The 15,683-nt window shown below is 36.4% G+C and overlaps 1 protein-coding gene across 3 annotated transcripts in view; it reads left to right on the top strand.

The window, feature by feature from the left end:
• Nucleotides 1-15,683, top strand: part of CARMIL1 (capping protein regulator and myosin 1 linker 1) — a 173,359-nt gene that overhangs the window by 93,870 nt on the left and 63,806 nt on the right. For all 3 annotated transcript variants that reach the window (XM_090137292.1, XM_090137293.1, XM_031589066.2), the window contains 6 exons: nucleotides 616-702; nucleotides 4,212-4,315; nucleotides 6,196-6,273; nucleotides 6,378-6,454; nucleotides 7,414-7,518; nucleotides 12,257-12,326. In XM_090137292.1, the coding sequence (XP_089993418.1) occupies nucleotides 616-702; nucleotides 4,212-4,315; nucleotides 6,196-6,273; nucleotides 6,378-6,454; nucleotides 7,414-7,518; nucleotides 12,257-12,326 (521 nt within the window). The remainder of the gene's footprint in view (nucleotides 1-615; nucleotides 703-4,211; nucleotides 4,316-6,195; nucleotides 6,274-6,377; nucleotides 6,455-7,413; nucleotides 7,519-12,256; nucleotides 12,327-15,683) is intronic.

The following is a 15,683-nucleotide window of genomic DNA, read 5'->3' as shown; positions in this document are numbered from 1 at the left end:
TTGTGCTGAGGTAGTCAGTATCCTAATACATTTTTACTGTTTGGAATCCCAAACAATTCAAGCATTTCCAAGTCTGTGTACTAGCTGCTAACCTACAGGCTGCTGGAATGAAGTGAGATAAGTGGCCATTATAACTCAGTGGAGGTTTCAGGGTTCTAGGGCAAATCTGTACCTGTATTGTAGTTTCTTTTTATGTGAATTGGATGTTCTTCCACAGAAATATTTCAGCTCACTGGTGCATATCTGTGTTTTTTGAACAACATCTGTATTCTTTTATTTAATAAAGAAGGGTTTAGTTGTGGAAGAGAGGCCAGTGTTGGCTACCATGTACCTCTTCCTTTCAAGACAAAAGTTTTGAAGTTTCACGTGAACTGCTGCTGTTGGGTGTTTGTTTATTTTATATATATTTTCTGACTGAAGCATAAATCTTTCAGAATGTCCCACGTGCTAACTGTTGGACATGTATAAAAAATTCCCTTTGACCCTCTCTCAGATGTGTGTGTGTCTCACGCAGTTTCTAAACTAATCAGATGCTTGGAGGGGCTTGGAAAAGCTGGGACCACGTTGTTGAACTGACTTCCTGAGAACTTCCACTTTTTCTTTTCTTCCCAATAGGTGTATCATCTCTAAGCATCCAGTTCGCCAAACTTCCAAAGGGACTGAAACATTTAAATTTATCTAAAACCTCCCTGTCACCTAAAGGTACGCTCTATAAATATGCATATTTTCCTGTTGTTGAAGTTTCAGGCTTTCATCTTAATAATACCTTTTGTTACAAGGTTATAAAGTAGTCCATTCTGTTACTGATTCATATATATATTTTAAACAGTGCAGCTGCTTTTTTGCATCCCTGAGTTTACTATTTGGGTGCTGTACCCCATCCGATTTTAGAAAACTCTTACTTGTCCCACGTGTGAGCTGGAACCTTTACCATAAAGTAAGAGTTAATTTAAAATTGCAATACATGTTACATTTTATTTAAGCATCTGAGGCAAAAATGTGTGGGAAATTTTCTAAACAGCATTTGGAAAACTGCTCAAATGTTTTTCATGCAATTATTTCACTTGACTACTTCATGAAATCAAGTGTTACAACCAAAGCTGTTAATTGATTTGCCCTGAGTAGAGACTGCTTTGTTTTATAGTTTGCACACTTCTGACTTGATGTAGTAATTCTCTATTTTTAGCATAATACTGAAACACACGTCTGAAACTTACAGTTTTTTTCATTGATGTTTTACATACAGTAGACCCAGTAATCTCTTTAATGGATCAAACCAGATTCTACAGAGTAGTGTTAAAAAAAAAAAAAAAAAAAGCATTATCACAGTATTTTTTCAGGTGATGTTGACCTGAAAAAGGTAACTGAAGTGCAGTCAATGAAGGACATCATAACCTAGGATAAGAGATGTGATCCATGCTCCTTGATCCTTTTAATTACTGCTCTGTGAAGATTCTGTGTTCTCCTAAGCTTTAGGAATTGACGTGGAGGAAGATGAGTGTGGAGAAGGGTTTTTTGATGTTGTTTTTAGTGAGTGTTCTGTAGCTCTAATAATGTTTAACTGGAACAGTGAATTTATTCAGTCGTCATTTTCATTAGAAACGCTTTTGGAAAAAAATGTTTTTTTCTTTTTTCCACTGCTAACTCCACTCTTAGTGACAGGCTATTGGTTAAGAACCTTGACTAGTTTTACAAGTACTCTTGAGAATACATGTTCATGAATTTCACAGAAAATCCTGCAATTCTGGTATGTTCGTTCACCCTATACTTTTCTTCATGTGCTACAAATGATTTCATCAACTCTTGATTGTTGAGTCAAGAGAATATTCTAGCTGCACGTTCGCCTCTAGAAAGAATAAATGCCAGCTTGATGAAGCTCACCAACAAAATTCTTGTCTGTAAAAATGAATTTTGAGGTTATGAAAATAATTAGAAAGATTTTTAACATTCCTTGTAAAGATAATCTTTGAAAAAGCTGAAAATATATTCCAGCATTTCTACTACTGTGGATCCTAATCCAGATGGCATAATCCACCCTAGCCCTCAAATATCTATTCTCTAAAGAGCAGCATGTCACAGTGAATATTATTGGATGGGAGCTTTTCAAAATTCCATTTAAATGTATAGTGAAGTCTTAAATCTGGAATTGTTATAGCTGTCTGTACCTGAAGATTTTCAGCTTTGCATCTTTGCTTGTCTGCAAAGCTGTCTGTGTTATCCAGTTTTTTCTTTAATGTAAGAAGGCAGTACTGAATTGCTTTTTAACTTGGAAGACTATTTTCTAACTTGGAATATTGAGAGCTTTTTTCTATAGCTGGGAGAAGCCTGGCTTTATCGATTTCAGAAATTCTGTACAATCCCTCACTGGTTTTGACCTTATTTTAAAAGTGCTTTCTATCAAAATAAGTTCTGAATAAGTTTCTAAGATTGAGAAGTGAAGTTCAGGTGGTAACTTCCCAGCTGATCTTTCTTCAAATATTGTATCTCAAGGTTCCTAAGAGCCATTAACACTCTGAGCCTCCTGAGAGCAGTAAAAGAGCATGATAGATTGTCTGCAAATGAAAGTGAGATTACTGTCAAAGTATAGAACGAGGTAGGTGAAGTTCAAACAAAAGTTTATTGATTTGAAGATTCTGGTTAAGTGGAAAAATTTAGTATCCTCATTCAAAGACAGGGACGGATTTTCTGAACCTGAGCCAAAGGCTAATTAAAAAGAATCGCTCATTTGCATCATTTGGATGAAGACTTCAATGATGTGGCCAATTTTGAGTAGTTGAACCGTTTTAAACATGATACAAGCATTAACATTATGGATTGTTTTATAGCTATTCTTCTCCAAGCTCAGTCACAGTTTCTGAATTCTCAGAATTGTTCAGTGGTATATGCTGAGCTGTTCATAGTATATTGCATTCATTTCTCCTTGTTGCTTATAAATGTTGCTGAGAAGACTTACTAAAGGGGATCTAGAATGATGAGTTCTAGTAGTTAAGTAGGACTTTCAGATCTTTCAAAGTTTCAAAATGTTTTCATTTGCTCCTTACCTTTATGGATAATGTAACATAAGATAAATTACAGTGAACAGAAATGTTTCAAGACTTGGCAAAGATGTCATTGTTCTCCAGTTCTTTTGAGTATCAAAAATCTCCTAAAGCCAATAGCTACTAACAGGAGAGACTATCTTAATATTTGTAAGCTTGGAAAACTAAAGCATTGCCTAGTGTGTTTTGGTGTCTAGTGACTTGCTAGCTGCTTCCTCCAATGGTAAACCCATTTTCTAATAGTTTTGAAATGAAGAATGCATGTGTTCCATCCGCTGAATGCCAGTTTGCTTGGACTGATCAGGAGCTTTGAGAAATTGCACTGTAATGTATTACAGATTGAAACACCTGCCTGCTTTACTTCTTTGCCTAGGCATTTATGAGAAAATCACTGTTTGCTAAAGTTCACAGTGATGCAGGCAGTGATAGTCATCTACAATAAATTAAGAACTTTGTAATAAGCTACAAGGGCCCTCAGATGAAAATTAGTTTTGCTAGAAATAGCCACATCCTAATTTGTATTTGAAAAAGCTGAAGAACTTTGGAACTTGGCTGACTTGTTCCCAACATGAGCTTTTTAATTTCAATGTAAAAAATAAGTATTTTTTTCTCAACAGGAAATGAGTGTCTTTATGCATCTCTTGATACTTTCATTAGCTAACTATTTTTTTCTGAAATTACAGGCAAATGCATAATTGAAGTATTTTTAACTTCTAGGTCTTGTCAGTTGCTTTTGAAATTCTGGCAAATTATACTTGTTAATGTGCTTGATCTTCCACAGATACTTTTATCTAAATATTATTATTTGTGAGAGGACATTGTCTGAGCATTATTATGTGAAATCTGTTTTAAAAATCTGTTACAAAATATGGTTGCACATTTAAAGCCACTGCAGAGATGGCAAAAAGATTTCTTCCTGAAACTCAGGATGTATAGCTCGCTGAGGCCTGTTTTATCAGAGGTAGAGAGCCCGAACTAAACCAGGTCTTCTGTGACAAGGAGGTCTTGTATCTCCCTGGTGATCTGTCTTCCTTCCTTGTAGAACAGTTGGTAATGGGAAGCCATTAAAAATTCTGTGACTGTGTGACTGTGTTCACTGGAATTGTGCTTTTGCAGGGTCTCTGCTAGTTCTGCGTGGTGCTGGATAAGGTGAATACTGACCTTTTTTTGCAGGGGTGAACAGCCTTTCCCAGTCACTGAGTGCCAACTCGCTGATAGCGAACACGCTTGTCTATCTTGACCTCTCAGGGAATGCTCTCCGTGGGGATGATCTCTCAGTAAGCATGTGACTGTTCTAATTTATTGTTAGAAGAAAGGCAAAGCCATTTTATTTACATTCTTTTTTTTTTTTTTTTTTTTTTTTTTTTGCCTTCATTTCAGCACAATTCTAATAGGGATAAAAAGCAATATTTTGATCTAGATTGTTTTGCATATGCTTAGAGGTTTAAACTGCCCTGCACAACTAAACAGATCCACATGAATTTGTCCATACAAATAGGTCTTGTTTCCTACTTGTATGTGAAAAGTTTGTAGACTTTTCATGCTCTCTGAGTTCTGTTTGAAAGTGACCAAAACACTATTAAAAAGACTCTTTTTAGTGATAAATGTATTAACAAAATTTTCACTGGAAGACTGAAAACAATTTAATTTATTTGATTTGAAAAGATTTCATTTATTTCTGCTTTTGAGTATTTTTGTCTGTATAAAGAAATCTGTGCATTTCCTACTGAAACTCACAATTCTTTGAAAAATCTCTTCTGAAATCTTGTTTTTCAGTTCATCAGCCACTATTGAACTGCAGCTGTTTTCTATGTAACAAAATACATTAAGTTTCCAGTTTGTGTGTACTCACCTTTTTGCAGTCACATCCGTATTTGATCATAACTGTCAGATTTTGAGTTCTCTGATTATGAAGCATCTAAAATATGCAAAATTGGAGACACCTAATCTGATCATTTGAATTTGTTGGATTTTATCTACCTGTGACTTTCATGTGGCATTTTGCACAAACTTCACTAGTTTCAGGTTTATCAGCATATTCCATAAGTCTTTTCAGATGTGAAATGGAAGTTTCGGTGGGATAAGAGGATTTAAAAGGTAGCAAACACACTAATGTAAAGAAAGACACACAATTATTCTCAGAGAGAATAACAGGAGAAATATATAAAAACAAGAAAAAGTGTGACGTTGACAGGCAATGGTTAAAGAAGTCTGATATCTTCCCACAGTATTTTATGGGACATAAATACAAAAAGTAAGTCTTTCATAGTCTGTCAGACAGGGAGAGAGATGGTTCAAAGAAAAAGGTTCTTAATACTGAGATCTCTTAATCTGTGGAACAGTTTTCCAACAGGAGTAAAGAAATCCTGTTATTTAGCATATAGAATAAACTCTAGCAAAGCATGGGGATTTTTAGAGTAGGAACCTTTCTTTTACTATTAGGTATATCTGCTAAATGGCCTAATTTTAAGAAAGACAAATCTATTTTTAGAATGTTGAATGTGCTCAGCTGGGGTAGATTTCAGATGGAGTTGTGTGTTCCATGTTTCCACGTTCCATGTGAATTGTCATTCTTTCTTTTCTTGATTTTTTTTTTTATTGTTCTGAGAGACTAAAAATATAAACAACACAAAGTATAATATGCTTTATGTACACTAGTGTAGTCTGTGTAATAACAAAGTCATTAGTATTAGATGTATTTTCTACTTGTTCTGTATTCTGCCTTCAACTTCTTATACAATGCAAATATTAAGAATTAGCCATAGACTTCAAATGCAGATGATTCTCATCCCTCGTCCTTAGAAGGGCTGTGTTAAACTTTCAAGTCAGTTAGCCTTTTTAGAAAATATAATGTCAATTTGAGTATTGCAAGGTATTTTTGACAAAATTATCATTTTCTGTGAAAATGCTTTTACAAAGTAACTCACGAGTTTTATGCTCAGTATTTGGTAGATGTGGTCTGAGTACCATTTTTTCCTTTTGTTCCTAAAAAGTGATAGCCTTTGAAAGTAAAACAGGTTGTTTTGGTTAGTGAAAGGTTTCAGACACACCTGTAGTGCAATTTTATACAAAACTAAATGCATCTGAAAAGAAATCTGTGTCACAATATCAAAAAATAACATTGATATGTTTTTTTTTCTCATTCCATTAATTATAGAGTCTCTACAATTTTTTGGCCCAGCCAAATGCCCTTGTTCACCTGGATTTATCCAACACAGAGTGTGCTCTAGATATGGTAATGTTTTTTTTTCTGTGTGTGTGTGTGTGGAGATTCAAATACCAAGGAAAATTCCCTACTTTGTATACCTAGTAAAATCAATCTTCCTTACCTTAAATCAGGTGTGTGGAGCTCTCCTTCGTGGATGTCTTCAGCATCTAGCTGTCCTTAGTCTTTCCAGGACACTTTTTTCTCACAGGTACAGTTTAAATGTTTTTTCCCTCAACTGCTATATTTTGTGTTATACTTCCTTGATTTTATGCTGGCATGTTTCTTTTAAAGAAGAAATGCATGAGTTTATAAAAGGTCTCTACAAAAAAAGTATCATTATTCCAGGGAAGTTATTTTCTTTCCATTCTTTGCTAGATAGCTGTAATGTAAGCTACCTTGTCTAATAAGTTTATGATCCTGATGCACCAGGCGGTTTGTATACATCCTTTGTTGTAATATCAGACTTTGAAGTCTAACTTAACTCTTCTTCAAATTTGATTTTGAAGTACTTATTTTTCATGATTTGTTGATTGTTAAAAATGCACTTTTTTATTATTTTTCTTCTTTTCCTGGGAAGAAGTCCTTCAGAAAGTCTTTGAGATTGAACATCGACTTTGTAGACTACTTTCAGCATAGGAAATAATAGCCTTAGTTTCCCTTTTCTTCAAATCAGTGGCTTGAGCACCTGTCAGAGATGTCAACTAGATAGGGATAAGCAACCACAGTGTTCAGTAGTTATTTCTAGTGGTGAAAAGGCAACATCAGTGTTTTGTAGAGTGCTGTTTGATCTTTTACTTGTAAAATCTAAGTATACTCATGATCAATCAGACTTGAATGATCATTCCTGGTAATTCACCAAGCAGAAGCTAGATAATAATGTCTTCTGAGCTAGTACAATGGTGAGAATTGTTTCTTGAATCAACATTTTGATAGCATTGTATTTCTAAGGTAACTAAGAGCTACTGACTACTGAGCTGTTGAAGGTACAGCAAATTAAACAACACACAAACGACTGTTACAATTTTGACAGCCTGCATTTGCTATAGGATGTTCACTATTGAATATTCAATTATTACTATAGTATTAGTACTGTAACTATTACTAATTAATATACTCTGTTGGAATGAGGAGTGTCTAGATGTTACTTACGAATATATTTACTTACAGAAAAGGAAAAGAAGTCCCTCCCTCCTTCAAACAGTTTTTCAGCAGCTCACTTGCGTTGATGCAGATTAATCTCTCGGGAACTAAACTCCCTCCCGAACCTCTGAAGTAAGAATTTCATTTAATTTTTTCCTGTTGCCTAAAACCTAGTTCATATTGTTATTATGGGATGCTATATACTAAGGAAAAAAAAAAAAAAAGAAAGAAAAGGATTTTATTTCCATTTTTTCCCATTTGTATGTTACTGATATTGGAAGAGTGAGTTTCATAATGACCACATGTTAAAGAAATGCTGCTTCCGTCTCGTGTTTGAGGCTATTAATCATAGTTTGGTTTGTGTCACAGCTGTTTTGTTTCCATCAACTTTTTTGTGATATATTTCTCACTTTGTGCCTTACAAACAAAACTGTTTGCTTTGCAATAAAATGGGACTATGTATTTGTATTAGCATCATTCCTTTGAGGCTGCACTATTGCAAGAGCCATTGTGCATATGAAGCTGTTGCAGTGCTTGATGGGAGAGACCTGTTGCCCAGATGATGGCAGCCAGTTCTAAGAGTGCTAATGCTTTGCTTTTCTGTATGTTGCACATCCCACAGGTAACAGGTTCTTGTTATATGTATTGGGCAGTTCTCTGACAGAGAAAAGCTCCTCTTATAGCACAATGTAGGTAGAGGGAAACTGTGTAGCACTGTGTCACCCCTCCTGACATGTGCATTTTGTGTGCTGTGGTGAAGTGGAGTTTAAAGGGGGTGCTTTAAAATCAAGATCAATCTACATTGATAGATACAATCTCGATAGGTCATTCTACGATTCTGGCAGAATCCTTGTCTTTATTGGCTGAATTAAAGAAAGACTCTTTTCAGCTTGCCAGCTACTGTGCATTAAAACATATAAAACCCAATCTACAGTAGAAATCTAGACATGTTCACTAGCCAGTCCTGAGAAATCATCTCCAAAATCCTGATCTAGACATAGGTATGTATATACGTATACATGTCTATGCATGTATATATGTATATCAGTATATTTGTGTGTTCTATCTGTGGGGATAGAAACCTGTCTCCTGAGGAAAAACAGGGAAGTGAAGCAGGCAAAAACTCGACAAGTAGCTGATGAGTGGGAGTTGGTGGCAAAACCAAACATGTTGGAGTAAGTACTGGATGGAAAACTTTTATTTTGATCTGGGGGAAACTAAGGGAGATAAAAGTTACAAATACCTCACAGGAAAGAGTAATGTGCATTGTTTTTGGATACTTTTTCTTAATGCAATTTGACACGGGATAGGGACAGTACAATATGATTTTAAGTAAGATGCAATGGATTGAAATCCCACTGCAGGAGGGATTTCAGAGTAGTTTTAGCTCTGATTTTCAGTGTTCCATATAGTGCTCTTGGCTGCTGTCTTGCTTGGTTAGACTTTGCCAGGGTTGGGAAAGTAAGGTTTTGATGGACTGATGATCACAGAGGATAAATAGTGAAAAGTACTTTGGTTAATTCAGGTTAACTTAGGGATATTGATTCTGTGGTTGAGGGCAGCAGGAAGCTACATTTAATGAAGTTAGAAGAACAGAGGTTGCATGTGACTAACACCCAGGTCAATCTTCTCAGTAGTGCAGGAAAAAAATGTCATCAGACATTGAATCTTTCTATAGAGGTCAGAAAAGGTGAGATATCTCAGACACTGGTTCATATTCAGGTTAGGTTTTTTTTTCTTGGCATGTTGAATATCTTCTGTGGCGTGAGGAATTTTGGCAGGTATCTGTGCTCGTGGATGCTGCATGAGTACATCCCAAATACTGTGACCCCTTGATCTGCCAGCTGTGCATCAAATGGGAGATCTTTCTAGTTCTTTTCAGCCAGTGATCTGTATTAGCAAAAATCTATTCTGCTGATAATATTTAAACTAATCTGGCTCAGTCTGATTGAGTTGAGCTAGAGGGAGTTACACGCATGAGTGCTGTTGATAAAAGTAGAGAGTTATAAGCAGAATACAATGAGTTGAGAGCAGTAAACTCTATTGCTAGCACAGACAGCTCCAGAAAGCAGCATCTGTCCAAAATCTGCTTGGACATGGATGGTCTGAGAATACCCATACTTCTCTCACTTAGCTGGCATTTTGCCATGAGCTTAATTTGTTTCACCCTAAAGCAGTGTTCATCACTTCCTGGGGTTTAGCATGGAGCTGTTAATACTGCTCGGTAGCTTCCTTGATGTGCTTTTTCTCCAATCCGAGCTTTTCTTCAGTCTGAGCTGAGTGCATCTCTCAACACTGCAGAGAACTATGATCTGCAGTGCACCTTGCTTTCCATCTCAAAGCAGCCCTATATGACTTAATGTCAAAAGTATCACATGGAAGTTAATTTGGTGTTAAAAAGATGTACTGTAACCTGGGGCAGCTGCTTAATATTTTTGTCTTAACTGGAAGAAATTACAAAACTGCAGAACAATCAAGGCTATAGGATGTGTTAAAGACAAAGAGATGGAAGCATCTGTTTTCAGACAGACTTATTTGTCATAGTAATGATTGCAATAGCAGATGAAGCTGATTTCTAGAGGGAAAACTAATACAATCTACACTAATAGTACAACTTTAGCATCTTTGATCTGTGCATGCCAGAAAGCCTTTTTTGACAACTTGGGCCTTGAAACTGTCCTCTGATAAAGAAGTTCCTTTTTAGTGTCTGTGAGCCAGACATGAGATCGAATAAATGATTCAAGATGGAGCTTGCCACTGGGAAACTAAACAAAGCAAGAAAGCAACCCACCAGATAAAAATGTAGATACCTGGCATAGTGAGTTTCCATTTCCCCTTTTAACCAACTCATTACCTGATATCTTTGATTCATTTTGTAATATGATTCCTTTCTTATCAACATCCTTTAGGTCTGCAGTTTCAGAGCATTTAGTCACATCTGCTGACTCGGTGATTCTGAAGATACTGGTTAATCAGGGCACTCAGGGAGGGAGATGAGCTTGTTTGTAAAGCAATGGACCTTTTAATATAAGCCAAGCCTTCCAGGAAAGAAGTTTGTTAATACAGCTATACTGCTGGAGATACCATTTAGTGGATGGAGAATGGCTGCTTTTAGTTGTTATGCAAAGGTAATATAGTTAATGATCCATCACAGGGTTTTTTGTTGTTGTTTGTTTTGTATTTTTAACCGAGTGAAAGTCGTTTCTATGCTCTTTTCCTTGTTGTGGCATATGTTGGCATTTTTGTTCATTTACAGCCATTGCCAGAAATGTTATTTTGATCTGTCAGGGCTGTAACAAGACAAGTTGCTGACACGTTTCTCATTCAAATTCTAACTACAAGGACAAGACTTCTCCAAGTATCACCACGTATGTGATTTAAACAGAGTGACTCAGTACTGATATATCTGTCTAAAGTGCCTTTGACTATTGGTGATGTTTCAGGAGAAAAGTGAGAAATCATGAGGTTTTCTTAGAAAGGAGTTTATAGGTCAATAGGTTGGAGGGGGGGAGAAGGGGGCTGACACTTTTTTCTTCCTCTGAAGAGGGTTGCATTTGAAGTCGCAGCAGTCTCTCTCTCTCTCTCTCTCTCCCTCTCTAGCTTTTTTTTAAAATGTGTCCTTTTTATGAATGCTCTGAGTTTTTTATACTGCCTCAAAATATTAAGGAAGCTACTTGTAAAGTTATCAGACGAACTTTGCATAAAATCATGTTTGGGAAGGACATAGTTGAGGATGATCTAAAAATTTCTAAAAACTTGCAGAGCTTTCAGATTTTTCTCAAAGTCTCTATTTGAATGGATTAGGAAGTAAAGAAGTACAAGATATTTGTTTTGTATAACACCAAAGGGCTGATTATTGTTTGTAGCTGCACAGCAGATACAATAGGCTTAAATGAAAAATATTCTTGAGGCATGTGCATTCTAAGCACAGTTTCTACACACTGCTTGCATAGCAAGTGTTTAGGCAAATAGCTCAGCAAAATGCATTGTTTTTCTTTACCACCATGCATAGGTGATTGGAATTTTGTTAGGCTGAAATGAAGCTTGGGAAGGAAGTCTTTCTGTTTCTCAGTTCAATATTCAATTCAAAGCAGTGCCTATTCTAAAGGTACTGGAAGGTATACACTGGTTGAATTTGCTCCTCCTATAAATTAAATACTGTTGTACTTGTTATTTGGCAGTGTTAATACAAACGTGATATTAATACTAACTTTTGTATGTGGAAATAAATTTCTGTTAGGCTTTAAAGATGGGTTTTTGAAAATTATAATAGCTCATTGCTACACTTCTTTGCCATTTTGCCTGAAGACAAAGGGTACCATTGTTTGAGAGTATCATTTTGAAATTTGTATTTATTTTTTGAGTTGCAGAAGAAGAAAAAGATGTGATGCTTCAATATAATCCAGTGCTTGAGTGCTAACAGGCACTATTCCTGCCTGAAATGTCTGACTGCTGTGTGTCTTACATTTATTATAATCTCCATTTTTTTGTGGAATTTTTGGAAAATTAGAGACCAAGTATGGTTGTAAACACAATGCTCCTTTTGTAATCAGTTGATTCTCTTTTAAACCAAATGTTGATGAAAAACTATCTCTGATGAATCTCATTAAATGTTGATGTAGAATTAGTTTTACTGTTTGTTTATTTGCATTTCATCCCTGAAGTTTTTGATGCTGCTGGGGTGTTCTTAGTATGGCACGGCAGGTTTGTACTACATTGTCTTTTAAGAAGTAACTGCTCAGTTGCTGTGGTTTTGTTTTGAAATGGTTCTGTGCACTATTAGGTGTATTAACCTGTGATTACTGATTATGCTGTTGTAAAGCTGCCTTAAAAAAAAAAAAAAATTGGTTTTAATATTGATCTTTTTCAGAGCGCTTTTATTAGGCCTGGCTTGCAATCACAATCTGAAGGAGGTGTCTTTAGATCTCAGTAGCTGTGAGGTAAGGATGATTTTTCAGGATGTATTCAAAAGATGCAATGATATGGAAATAGAATTCTCATGCATTCCGCTGGGCTAGGCATTCCAACTCTCACCAGAAGCTGTGAGAAAGGTAGAAATCAAAGAAGTCATGGCAAAATAACTTGCTGTGTGTATCTGTGCCGTAAATGAGGAGCGCAGGGGTTCAGGGCACATGCAGCTTCATGCTGTCATCATGCTCCTTGCAGTAGCAACTATAGATGCTGAGGCAGCGTGCTGTTTGCTGCTTGGCAGCTTCTGCTTTCTGGTGCTCTGATTACAGGGCACCCTGTGGTGAGATTTTCCAAGGTGTCTGCATTGGAATGGGTCCCAGGAAGCTGCAGACCTAGAAGGTGTAGTTTGAATGTCATCCTTCAAAATGTCTCCACTGGAGGCAGGCATCCTCTCCTGCAGGTTTACTTAAATCTTGGGATAAATTCTGCTTCTGTAATCAATTAACCAATTCAGGCCAATACGGAACATCTGTAAGAAATGATGGAAGTGTGCCATTAACTTGAAAAGCGTTGTGCAAATGGTTGTTTTAATATTGCAACAATAAATTAGAAAAAAAGAAAAAAGGGAGCCTTGATTTGCTGCTGCTTGCTTCTCTGTGCTCTTCTGTGCACTTTGTTTCTGAGTATTGTCCACACCCTTGCAGGATGATACCTGTATGGCTGCAGATCCTGACAAGAAATCAGCTACGATCCTGGGAACTATTGAGGCAAAGTTACATAGAGAACTGGGGAGCACCTTTATTTAAAACAAATCTCCAGGCTTCCAAAACTTTCCTTTTTAAACTGCAAAGAAAGCCTTCTAGTTGTTAGGCAGATCTTTTTAAGTCCATCACCTGTGTAGCTGTTCCACAAGTGCCTTTCAGGTGTGATGGTTTCCCTTTAAATTGGAAGCATGCAATTTGATGAACAGTGAGGTGCAGTAATTGTTAAGTTCATGGTTGATTGCTTTTGGAATGTGCATCCTTTCCTTAGGAAGAAAAAAAAAACAGACATGAAATCTTTGTGAATGCATTTTGTAGTTTGTTTTGGTATTTTATGCTTTTTTAAAAAGTGGTTTTACTTGGAGGGGCACTACATGTAAATGCCAGATAAAAAAGCTTTCAAGTCAGGTATTTGTGTGATTCTGACTTCTGAGCAGTTATATCAGAAGAATAGCAATTTTTCTCTCAGAGGGAGACAGGAAAAGGGAGGAGTGTTAAATTAATAAAAATGAAGTCCAGTATTCATAACTTTAAATAAATAATACACATAAGTAATGAAAGTATAAATTAGCATGTAACTCAGACACGGCTGACAGGAGTGCAAATTTAAGGCCTGAAACTGAATGCCACTCATAGATAACCTCCATGAGTCATTAGCTGCATTGGACACCAAAGCAAAAGCAGTGATAGCAGAAAGGAGAAAGTCATGCTCAGTGTGAGGTATTGCATTCCCCTCCATGGTTTGGTTGCTGCAGCATTTACTAGGAAGAGGCAGCTGTTTCCAGAGTCAAATGGGGACATACACAGGGGAAACAATCTATAGCAGGTCCCTCCAAACTGACAGTGCTTCCTTAGATCCTTCCCTCAACGTTTTTTTCATATCACTGAGCTTTATCCATTCTCACATCCTTTGGAAATAAGAAATTCTGCTTCCAGAAGGGGATTGCTGTGCCAGGAGCTCGAAGCACTTGCCCTCTACTACAAGGCCTCTGCACTGCTGGGAGCTGCAACCAACCACAGAGCAGTGGGCAACTTAAAGCTTGTGCCCTGCCTCTCTTCCCGCTCCTGCAAGCACATGCTGTAAGGGGGGCAGAAAGCTTTGCCCGCTTTCCTGTGCCAGGAGAGCTGCACTCAACTCTGGAAGGAAAAATCTCAGTTCCTTCCACTCCCACCACTTTTAATTTGCTCTCATAATTTTCTGATATCTTAACTCCAAGCTTAATCATTTTATATTGCTTGCTTATTTTATTATTTTTTTTACTATGAAAGTTACATTTTTATTTCTACCTGCTCAGCACTGATGTATTTCACTCTTTTCCCTTCTGCTTCCCCTAGCTTGGTCACTGTGTAAGTACCCTCCATGCTTTACCTTAATTTGTAAATCGATAGACAGTTTTGTTTCTCCATCCCATATACCTCCTAGTTTTGAACACACTTGGCTTTTTTGATTGCTGAAGGGCTTGTTCTACAATTTCTAAATAAAAGCTTTTATATGTAGTCTCATATATCATACAGATGTTGGAGAGTTTTGTTTTTGCTATCAAAAGTTTTGCATTGACATATAGCCCTTCAGTTTATGTATATGACTTTACTACAGTTGCAATAAAAATTGATCCTAAAAGTCAAGTAGTTACCATCATCTTCAGATTAAATAGATATCAACATTTGTGCACAATAAACATGTGTGTATTTAATATTTTTGATACAAGATCCAAAATTGCTTGAAAAAGTTGTCTGCTTAAACACTGATAGTATATATGTACACTTTTTATGAGTATAGAACATGTATTATACCAGTAACCATATAAATAACCAATCCTTGCCATGTGTTTACCTTCTTATCTACAAATGAATATTCTTGTCCTGGAAACTAACTTTTAACATTGGCATTTTAGTACAAATATTAGAATATTTATTTGAACTAAATCTTCATTTCCTTTATGGTAAAGTAAATAATTTCTGGGGCACATTGGAGTTTTGGCTACAGTGGAAAACAAATTGTAACACAGTGAAAGTAGTTTTTAACTTTGAGAAGACCACGTATAATCTGCCAGTTCTGTATATTTTCCAGTAATTGATGTGGCAGTCTGTGTGAAATGGTTGTCTTGTAGTGGGGGACCCTGAGAGAATCAGAGACCGAAACTGAATGATTTTGACATTCATACAGCCAACAAGTATTACAGATGTTCTTAGAGAAACAACACTCAGTTAAATGTGCACCAGTTTTAGCTCAAATACAGATTTCCAGTATGACCACTTCTAGAGAGGATAGGACTAATAGGTGTAAGTAGGCTTTTTTTTTTCATGCAGATGAGGAAGGCATCTTATATTCTGTTTCTTACGCTTCCAAATGTGACTTATCATTTATATGCTGTCTCTAACCACCACTGGTGTTAAAATGCTCAAGCCAAGTTATTGAACTATTTGTTAACACAGTTTACAATGTTGTTACAATTGTACAAGTAACAATGATTAACTGTTGTTAATCACAGATCTCCAAGTTTCTAAAAACTGCCAAATCAAGTCTTTATTGAAAAATACCTATAGAAAGTATTTGTGGTTGCCTCATTTATAGTGTGGTTGAAAAGACTGTTCACAGAACTGTCAGCAGATTGATTCAGGATG

This window comes from Phasianus colchicus, chromosome 3 (assembly GCF_987193195.1).
Source record: "Phasianus colchicus chromosome 3, bPhaCol1.hap1.1, whole genome shotgun sequence".
In the NCBI taxonomy this organism is placed as follows: domain Eukaryota; kingdom Metazoa; phylum Chordata; class Aves; order Galliformes; family Phasianidae; genus Phasianus; species Phasianus colchicus.
Note: the sequence above shows the minus strand (reverse complement) of the source record. Positions and strands in the feature narration are given on the sequence as shown.